The sequence below is a fragment of the Callorhinus ursinus genome, unplaced genomic scaffold (genome assembly GCF_003265705.2).
Source record: "Callorhinus ursinus isolate GAN/ISIS: 27379988/994484 unplaced genomic scaffold, GSC_fseal_2.0 scaffold12, whole genome shotgun sequence".
Taxonomy (NCBI): Eukaryota; Metazoa; Chordata; class Mammalia; order Carnivora; family Otariidae; genus Callorhinus; species Callorhinus ursinus.
The window spans coordinates 51,483,883-51,493,882 of NW_027397074.1; the positions used below are offsets into that span (position 1 = coordinate 51,483,883).

General features: G+C 37.5%; 1 protein-coding gene across 2 annotated transcripts; it reads left to right on the forward strand.

Annotated features, from left to right (window-relative positions):
- The first annotated feature begins 129 nt into the window (after positions 1-129).
- DNAJB9 (DnaJ heat shock protein family (Hsp40) member B9) lies at positions 130-4,760 on the forward strand. Of its 2 annotated transcripts, none has more exons than XM_025873164.2 (3): positions 130-253; positions 2,043-2,269; positions 3,256-4,760. In XM_025873164.2, the coding sequence occupies exons 2-3, from the start codon at positions 2,053-2,055 to the stop codon at positions 3,705-3,707; spliced, it is 669 nt and encodes a 222-aa protein (XP_025728949.1). In that variant the 5' UTR covers positions 130-253; positions 2,043-2,052; the 3' UTR covers positions 3,708-4,760. The 2 variants fall into 2 exon arrangements, with proteins under 2 accessions (XP_025728949.1, XP_025728950.1); XM_025873165.2 differs by lacking the exon at positions 130-253 and adding an exon at positions 270-394.
- The last annotated feature ends 5,240 nt before the right edge of the window (positions 4,761-10,000 follow it).

Consider the following 10,000-nt stretch of genomic DNA (forward strand, 5'->3'; position numbering starts at 1 on the left):
AATCGTCGACTCACTTCCGCTTCTGCAGGCTTCAGCACCGCCCTTTCTGGAGGTTGGGGTCGGAAGTGACGCACAGGCTGAGCGGCAACAACAGTTTTCCACGTGCGCGTAGGGCGCCAGGGTCAGGTGGGGAAGCAGGAGCCAATAGGGAAGCGTTTCGTGTAGGTCTTCTCGGGAGGTGGCGGCAGCAGCGGCCGCCGGCCAGTGGGGAGCGGGCTGAGAGGGGTCGCCGCGACGGCTGGAGGAGCGCTAGGTCAGTGTGCAAACGGGAGTGGGGCGCGCGCCGGCTACGGGAGGCCTCGGAGACCGGGGCGAGGGGCCGGGCCGAGCAGCTGTGCGGAGCCAGTCGTCTCCCGGCGCGTCTGCTCTGCGGAGGAGCCGCAGCCCTCGGAGGGTGCGGATGAGGGATGAGGCCGGGGTCGCGGGGAAGGGTGTTTAGAGCGTTGTCAGGGCCTCGACGGGTCTTTGTGGGCTGACCTGGCCTCGGAGTCCGCCACGGTCGTCGCAAGGGCTTCAGGCTGCCTGGTAGTGTTGAGGGTTTAGAGAAAAGGAGATGACCGAACCACAGAATAGGGCGTTTTGTGTTGGCCGCTGGCCTTTGCGGGCGTCGGACAGCTCCTCCCAGGGCTGGCCTCCCGGCAGAGAACAGCCGCGAGGGAGGCGCCTGGACGGTCAGGACGAGTATCGGTCGTCTTGGGGTGAAGGCTGGACGGTGCAGCCCAACCGGCTGTCGGCTCTGGGGAGTACGGCCCAGGCCGCCGTCCCGTGGGTCCCTTTTGGGAAGGAGAAGTCAGTATAATACGAAAGTGGGCCTACTAAAAAAGTGTCAGATGATAAACTTGAGCTGTGGAGTAACCTTTATTAAAAACCAGTAGTGTGCCTCCCTATCAGTTTTAGACCCGCCCTTTGATTAGGGAAATACCTGCAGTCTTTGTGGCGTCCACACGGTACTTGCCCGGTTTGCGTTCTTTAAACGAGGGCTTGTACTTGATCTTTAGTACCGTGACTATGAGTAACTCTGGAAAGCAGGAATCCGTCTGCTAATTAGGCTCAGAAGAGGCCACAGGAGAGGAAGGCAGGCAGTTTCCACAAACCATAGTGTCTTTCGTCAGCCTTGTTATTAGGCTTATATAGGCTAATACAGGCTTATATAGGTTATTAAGAACTCCTAAAAACAGGATCACATTCGTTTTGCATCCCAAGTCATTAAATCTGTACTCTTAGGTACAGATTTAGTGGAATTCTTAGGTAAAACTTCTTTAAGGTTAGAGAAATATTTTAATGACTACGGAGAAGTTTGAACTTAAGTATTTAACTTATCTAAAGTACAGACTATGAAAGTTTATTTTTCTGGTAGCCTTAGCAGAACCCATTTATATATATATTTTTTGGTTAAATATTTGGGATCTTACAATTAAAAAATCATTACATTCAATAGTATTGTCTATTAATATGATATTGAGATTCTCTATTTGCAATCCTTGCTGACCTTGCTGAAATGAAAGCTGAAATTGGTGCTTTCTTAGGGAGGGAGGATTACCAATCAGACATATTGGGCTGTTTACCTTGGTAATGTACTTTTTTTTTTTTTCCATGAAGTTAAATACTTTTATTTTTAATTCTCTTAGAATATGAATTCTTGAAAAGAAAATTGATATCCTTTTAAAAATTATTTGGATTTTCCACCCTTTTTACAATGTTTACAAATGATGAGTCTTTGGTATTTACTGGTAAAAAAGTTATTGAATATATTTTTGTGTCTACTCTGTGTATGACCAGAGTATTACTGAAAAGGTAAAGTGAAGAAAATTTTTTTTTCTCAATTTGGTTGAATAACATTTGCTTTTAAGAAGGTTAGAACCAACAAAGAGGTAATAAAGCCTATAAAAATGAAATAACATGGGAACAAGTACAAGATATTACATGCTTAACATTTTGATACTTCATTAAGTATACCTTGTATCCTAAAAGTTCACTGGGTTTCTTTTAAAAGAAAAAGTCTTATGATTAGCTGCATGGATAATTTTTTTTTTCTTTTTTAGGATATTAGAAATGGCTACTCCCCAGTCAGTTTTCGTCTTTGCAATCTGCATATTAATGATAACGGAATTAATTTTGGCATCAAAAAGTTACTATGATATCTTAGGTGTGCCAAAATCAGCATCAGAGCGCCAAATCAAGAAAGCATTTCATAAGTTGGCCATGAAGTACCATCCTGACAAAAATAAGAGCCCTGATGCTGAAGCAAAATTCAGAGAGATTGCAGAAGGTAAGTAAATGGCTATCTCTGAGGTCTCCCAGATACTAACTAGTAAAGGAGAATGATAGCTAAGAAGTGTGTGTATTTGGAGATACTGTGACAGTGGGTGGCAGAGTGGGGTGAACATTTAAATAAAGTGAGATTCTTGAGACTATCTTCTCATCACAATTACTTGGATTCCAGGATGGATGGATGAATGGTAGTACAAATTTTTATTGTCACATAGATCTTAAAATGTTGAAAATGTATCACTTCATTCTTCTATTGTTTATGAAATTGCTTATTGTTTCCATGTTAAAAGGAATTTTAGGTACCCAAAACTTTTAAGCTAACTTATGGAACAGTTTTTACTAAGTATGGAGATTAGATATAAAAATACTAAGTATAAAAAATTTAAATAGACTTTGAAATGTTTTGGTTTTTTTTTCTTCACTTGGTCTATATTCAAAAGCCACATTTGTCTTTGAAGGAAAAATATGAAACATTTTGATTTAATACTAGTTCTAAAACAAATTATACCTCCTGAGTGTCCAGTAATTAATGGTGGGTGGAGGTAATTGAGTAGAGAGTTGGAGTTAAACACTTCAACTAGTAAGGAAGTGAAAAATCTGAATTCTTCTTAATTGGTTATATTGGACCGTTAAATTATTTAATACAAGTAATGGTTTTACCCAAATAATATGAAAAATAACTCTGTAATTGTTTCCCACATGCTTATTTGTAAGTAATGGTAGCATTCATTTAAAAATATTTATTGGATGTTTACTAGGGGCAGGCATTATTCTAACAGCTGATACTACACAGTAAATAGGATAAAGGCCCTGCCTTTTGTTAACTTTCATTTTAACTTTTTTCTTAAGTTTGTAATGTTTTGGCTTTATTGGTGGTGTGAAATCCTTCCCTAAAATAGAGAGTTGAATTCATTTATTTGAAGAGGTTTGGGTATATGTAATTTTAATTATCTTTAGTTACTAAAGTATTTTTATTTCCTTCAGCATATGAAACACTCTCAGATGCTAATAGGCGAAAAGAGTATGATACACTTGGACACAGTGCTTTTACTAACGGTAAAGGACAAAGAGGTAGCGGAAGTTCTTTTGAGCAATCATTTAACTTCAATTTTGATGACTTATTTAAAGACTTCGGGTTTTTTGGTCAAAACCAAAACACTCGGTCCAAGAAGCATTTTGAGAATCACTTCCAGACACGCCAGGATGGTTCCAGTAGACAAAGACATCATTTCCAGGAGTTTTCTTTTGGAGGTGGACTGTTTGATGACATGTTTGAAGATATGGAGAAAATGTTTTCTTTTAGTGGTTTTGACACCACCAATCGGCATACAGTACAGACTGAAAATAGATTCCACGGATCTAGCAAGCACTGCAGGACTGTCACTCAACGAAGAGGAAATATGGTTACTACATACACTGACTGTTCAGGACAGTAGTTCACTATTTTTTGTTCTCACTAAACCCAACTAGTTGACTTTTCTTTAATATCTTTGATGCAAAACAATTTTCTGTGAACTATTTTGACAAGTGCATGATTTCACGTAACTTGATATAGATATTAAATGTATTTAAATGTTTTTTGACAAATTCAACAACACTCAGTTTAGTAGAGAAGTAGCTAATTATTAATTCTCCTGATTAGGAAAGATTCTTTAAAAAAAAGATACTATAATTCTGCCTGGTCTTTGTTCTCTACCTGCCCTTGGGCTTACTTGCGTGGCCAGTTTTATTACCAAGAAAAGATTGAGTTTGCCTGATACATATTTAAAGGTTAAACTTTGAAACTTATTGTAGATTTAAATCGTGTGAACTTGAATGGTTTTTGCAGTGAAACCTTTGCTAATTTAAAATTGCATGCTCTGCAGCATCTCTGACTTGGGTTGCTAAATGTACATGAAACTGTAATTGAGTCATTCAGCAAAGGATAGCATATCTTTTCCACTGAGAGCTTCAGAAAGGCATAATTTAATATTTACACAGAACCATACCTTTCTGTAGTAAAATTGGAGTAAAGGAAATGATTATATTGCTCATAGCCATTTAGACGGAAAGAAAGTTGAAAACTTTTGAAATATTACCAAGAGATTGTTACATGTTTGATCCCTGGCTAATGATTTTGTAGTGTTGAAATCATAGCTAATTTATACATCTTTTCACATTTCTTTCTAGTTGTTGGCGCTCTAGGTCTTACATGGATTTATGTATTTTTTGTGTGTGTGGTTCCTCTTCTTTGCACTCATCTTTATCTAGAGATTGACTAATACCTCATTCTGTTTGTAAAAACAGCCAGTAATTTCTGTGCAACCTTATTATGTGCAATATTTTTAAATCCTAAGAAATGTGTGCTTTTTTCATATAGACTTATTTCTTTAGTTCGGCACTTTTTGCATTATACTCCATATGAGTATTAATCCTATGGATACGTATTAAAACTAGTAAATGTCTCATACAACATTGTGAGGGAGAGAAATACAATATTTACAATATGATATTCTTGGTTCTCATTTTATTGGTAAAAGTTTATTCTGTAATTCTAGAGCTATGGAGGGTATATAAATAATGGGGCTGCTTATGCTGACCATAGACCACATTCCAGAAGTTACTTTTGACTAGAAAACCCTGATATGGCCTTGTTTGGTTGCCATTTGGTAATTTCTCTTTCTTTTTTTTTTTTATTATGTTAATCACCATACATTACAATTTCTCTTTCTTATCCTCCCTCCCTCACAAATTTGGTAGGTTAAAGATTTTGTTAATTATGATTTTGTTGTATTTGCTTGCTAGGAGCAAGTATTTCCTCTTTAGGCCTCATTGGGAAAAAGCAGAGACATTGCATAAAGTTATTATTTGTTAATTATAATCTTTAATTTGAAAACTGAAGAAAATGAAATTATTCTTTTAAATTTATGTATCTTAGTTATTTTCTGGAAGGTATACCTACTGCTTTTGTTTGATAATAAGAAAGTAGCCACACCTTGAATTTTGGTCTAAGGATCATCTGTAGCCTATCAAACGGAACAGATGAGGCAAGAAAAAAGCCATTTTCAAATCAGGATTAACTATGTCCCCTTTTTCTTCAGGGTCTGATTATCCCTTGTTTTTCCCATTCTAAACATTTATTTCAACCTTCCTTTTTTTTTTTTTTTTTTAATCTCCTTTTTGACACTTTGGCATAATTTTTGCAAGGAAGAAATGGACCCTGAATCCTACGCACTTAAGGTACAAACTAAATATCAAGAAGATACTTAAGTAATCTATGGGTGTGTGGTGTGTGTGTGTGTGTGGTTTGATAGATAAGCAACTGAAAATTAGACCAGTAATCAACATAGAAGTTTCCTCGATAACTTACACTTTTTCTTCTTTTTAGTCTGTACAGGTGTACAGCTAGAAAATGGAAAACTTCTATACTTAAAAAATGATCAATACAATGGCTTAATCTATACTCCCTATGCAAATCAACACATGAAATCTGTCAGTCTTTTTTTCCTTGTAGGCAAAATAGTAATATATATAACATGACTTTAGTCTTTCTCTTGAATGAATTTCTGTAATTCTCCAAGTTTTCTGGATTGACTATGCCTTGAATTGGATGCTATAGGGCATATAGTAGGCATGAGATTTTTTTTGGTGCTCTGCTCCAGAATTGGCATAATTAACTCCTGATCTGATGGTTGATCTTAGGCAATTTTGGGGCTGTGAATTTCAGTTTCAATTCTGAGATTAGTTCTATGAAAATTCAGGTTGCCCAAGGGCAACTAAAAATTTGTACATTTCTAGAGTAGTTATTTTTAATTTTCTGAAATGGAAGTTTGTTTAGGAATTAACACACTGGGGGAAGAAGAGACCGTTGCCAAACAGAATAAAGAAGATACTGGTACCACCAGTAGGATTCTAAAGTTTTTTATATTCATGTTAACGCTGGTACCTTCAATTCCAGTTAACAGATTGAATATAATCAGCCAGCCATGTTTTCCCTTTCTCTTGGTCCCAGTCACAGAAAATAAAAGAATGAAATCATAAAAGTGCTTGGAAAATGAGGAGTTTGGAGACATTCCAGGAAGGTATAAAGCAGAAGGAATTGTATTGAGAGAAAAATCAAAGGACCACAGCCAGGGTATCCTGGAGAAGTTTTAAGGCTTAGATTTGTGTGGGAGAGGATGGGAGGAGACAAAAAGAAGGGATGGGCCGATGTTCAATCATGCTAATTCATTGAAGAATTGCATTGGGAGCCCCCACCCCCACCCACCCCTTTCTTCTTTCTTCCAGGTAAACTGTTACTGAGATAGCTTTTAGGCTTTACCCTTAGGTAAAATATAACTCTTCAAAGATACAAATTATCCTATTCCCAGGGAGGCTCCCTAGTGAGGGTATTGAGGTGCCATAGAAAGTAGAGTGGGGGTAAAGTGAATTTTCACCAGGGGATGGGGAGGGTGAGTAATGGCAGCATTCCACTTCCAGAGTAAAGCCTCCTTACTTGGGCATGTGTAGGGAACAATAACTTCTGCATGCTGCCCACATACTTGTAGGTGCCTACTGGTTGAAATGTCCTGACAACTTAAACGGAACCATAGCTGTTCAAAATGGATGTCTAATGAAGGCATAGATAATAATTGCTGAGGAAACTTGCTTTTCACAGCTATCTGCATTTTGATGTAGTCCTTCATAAAAGATGTCCAAGGAATATCAGATATTTATAGAAAACCAATAACAGGGAAGAGAAACCCCAACATCCAACCCTGATGAAAAAAATATAATTCAGGAGATAATTGCAATACTAGGAGATAATTTAAAATTTTAATATTACCAGACTTTTGATAAAATATTGCATCAATGAATCAGGCATAGGTCCTTGTCTTACCTAACCTGCTTCTCCAAGATTTCTTTCCATCTGATGATGGTGTCAGAAAGGATGGATGAAGCAAGTTACATGTACATCAACTACAACAGAAGTCACTGGAAGATAACAGTAAATATGTGGTAAATATGTTCTCTACCCTGCAGGCCTTTGACCCTTCTACAAAATTCAGATTCTTCCTCTTATCTCAGGTTTGCTACTCAACCTCCTCCCCAACTTTTCTCCAGACCTTGCTCTATGGTGGAACTATCTAGTGAAGAAGAGCAGAATTTGCCACCCCAAAATATGCCTTTCAGGCATAAGAATTATTTTAGGCTGATTACTTTTCTAAAAAAACAAAACAACAACAAAAAAACTGTAGACAAGGGAGAAGCTCTGAACACCAAGAAGATGTTGCCTTTTCTAAGAGATACTGACATTTGTAAGGAAAATCTCCATTTGTAAGGGTATCTCCCTCTGTAATAGGAAGAGGAGGAAAACTAAATCTCTAGAAACTGATCAATGGAGAAGGCATGGACTTAAACCCGTGTAACAACCTTACTCTGGTTTACTGTGCTTTACCTGAAAACCTTCCAACTGTCTCACTCAACCCCAACATCTTTTGTCTTTCTCTGGAGATGGTATTTAAGGTGATAGCTTGGGCCATTTTGGAGAGTTACTCAGTTTTCCTGTGTATCTCCCATGTACACAGGAGGTATACATGTTATTAAACATCTGTTTTCTTCTAGTTAATCTCTTTTTTTACAGGGCAGGGGATGGGGGAAGAGGTGTCTCAGTCAATAACCTGGAAAGGAAGAGGGAAAATTATTTTTTACTTTACAGCAGATAATTTGTTGTGCAGTCCTATTTGTTATTCATTATAATAATGTCATAGGGTACCAATTCTTACATTCCAGTGGAAGGGAACAGGCAATAACCATAATAAGTAAGTAAATTACTATGTTAGATGATAAAGTCTATAGAAAAAATATAGCACAGAGAAGGGATATGATATTGGGAGGGTAGGCAGGCTAAGCATGTGTTGCAGTTATCAACAGGATGGTCAGTGTAGGCCTCACTGAGAAGGTGAATTTGCGTAAGTTTGAGTTGTTTGCATGGAAGATGGAAGCATGTATGACAAGTTCTAGGAACAGCAAAAAAGCCAGTGTAGCTAGAGGCCTGTGAATAAGGAAGAGTAGTTGGAGATGAGTTCATAAAGGTAGTAAGGGTAGAGAGCAGGACATATTATATAGGGCTTTTTGGCTTTTGTAAAGAATTTGGTCTTGCAATGTGATATGATAGCTGAGTTATGAGCAAATAAATGACTTCACCTTCCGTACTAAAAAAGATCATTCTAGCAGCTGTGTTGATAATGGACTGTGGAGAGACAACAGTGGAATAGGGACACCAGTTAGGCTATTTCAGCATTCCAGAATGAGAAATTGGTGCAGCTCACACAGTGCACCAGGATGATAGCAGTGGAGGTGGGGCCAAGTGTTTGGATGCCACACATAATCTGCAAGTAGAGCCAGCAGGATTTGCTTATGGTTTGGATCTAGGCATGAAAGGAGAAAAGGATGATTCCAAGCTTTGTGTTTATAGAGAACCAGAAAGATAGTCACCACGAACTAAGATGGGGAAGGCTACAGGATAAAGGCATTTAAGAAGGAAGACCAGAAGTTCAATTTGGGCATACCAGACTTTGAGACAATGTCGAGAGGGTGGCGATATGTCAGGAATTTGAAGAGAGAGCTGAGCTGGAAATGTATATTTTGGAATTGTCAAAGTACAGATGATATTTTAAACCTTGAGACTAAATGAAATCACCAAGGGAGTATTTATAAATATAAAAAGAAGCAATCTAAGAACTGAGCCCTCGGGTACTTTAAAAGTACAAGGAGAAAATGAGGAACCTACAAAGGAATATGAGAAGAAACAGCCAATGCATTTAAGAGTTTTGTGTCTTGGAAAAAAGTGAAAAGAAGTCTATCAAGAGGTAGAAAGTGGTCAGTTTTATGAAATGCTGCCCCTAGGTCCAATAAGATAATCCCTAAGAACCGACCATTGTGGGTTTTTTTTTTTTTTTTTTTTTTTTTTTTTAGCAATATAGAGGTCAGAAATGACTTTGACAAGACCAGTTTCTATCAGGTGGTAAGGGGTTCCCCCACCTGTTTGGAGCAGGTTTAAGAGAATGGCAGCCCAACTAAGTGCTTTTAAAGAAATTTAAATAATTTATAGTGAATATATTTCTGGACAGAATTTTTAACATGGATATTAGAGTTTCAATTATTGCTCCATCTGTATAGCAAATAGCTTGTATAGGATGTTAATAAGTATGTTGCAAAAAAAAAAGTGTTTAAATAATTTTGTGAAATCTAGGTTAAGAGACGTCTTGAACGTCTTGAACGTTTTTACTTCCTTTATGATTTATTCTTTACTATTAGATAGATGTTTTAACAGAGGATTGGGCTCTTCTCTTTGTATCCCCAAATAGTGGTTGAGTTTTTGTTTGAGTTAGAAACCAACCTCACTTTAAATACTGTAGAATCTTGGCATTGGTAGGTTTAACATTTATGCTTTCAACTATTTGGAACAGACCCCAGAGTTCCATAATATAGTAATTTGTGATTTTTCTAAAGTACAAAATTGAATTCTATGCCTTACCAGTCTACTATTAGGTAGAAAGCAGGCCTGGCCACCTATTCAACATCTATGTATCAACATATCTATGTATCAAAATATCTGTGGATAGTTTGTTATTATGTAGGCATTTTAAGAGGGGAATTATTTGCTACATGGTGTTCACTAAATTAGAGATCCAAGTCCCTTTCATCAAAGTTAAGGCTTTTATATTCTTTTTTTTGTGAAGATGGTTACTACCATGTCCCATTTACC

What these genes read in the sequence shown, in the direction of transcription:
- DNAJB9 (XM_025873164.2), top strand. Translation starts at nt 2,053, where the DNA reads ATGGCTACTCCCCAGTCAGTTTTCGTCTTTGCAATCTGCATATTAATG. An exon ending in ATTCAGAGAGATTGCAGAAG is followed by an intron (nt 2,270 to 3,255) that starts GTAAGTAAATGG and finishes TATTTCCTTCAG; the next exon opens with CATATGAAACACTCTCAGAT.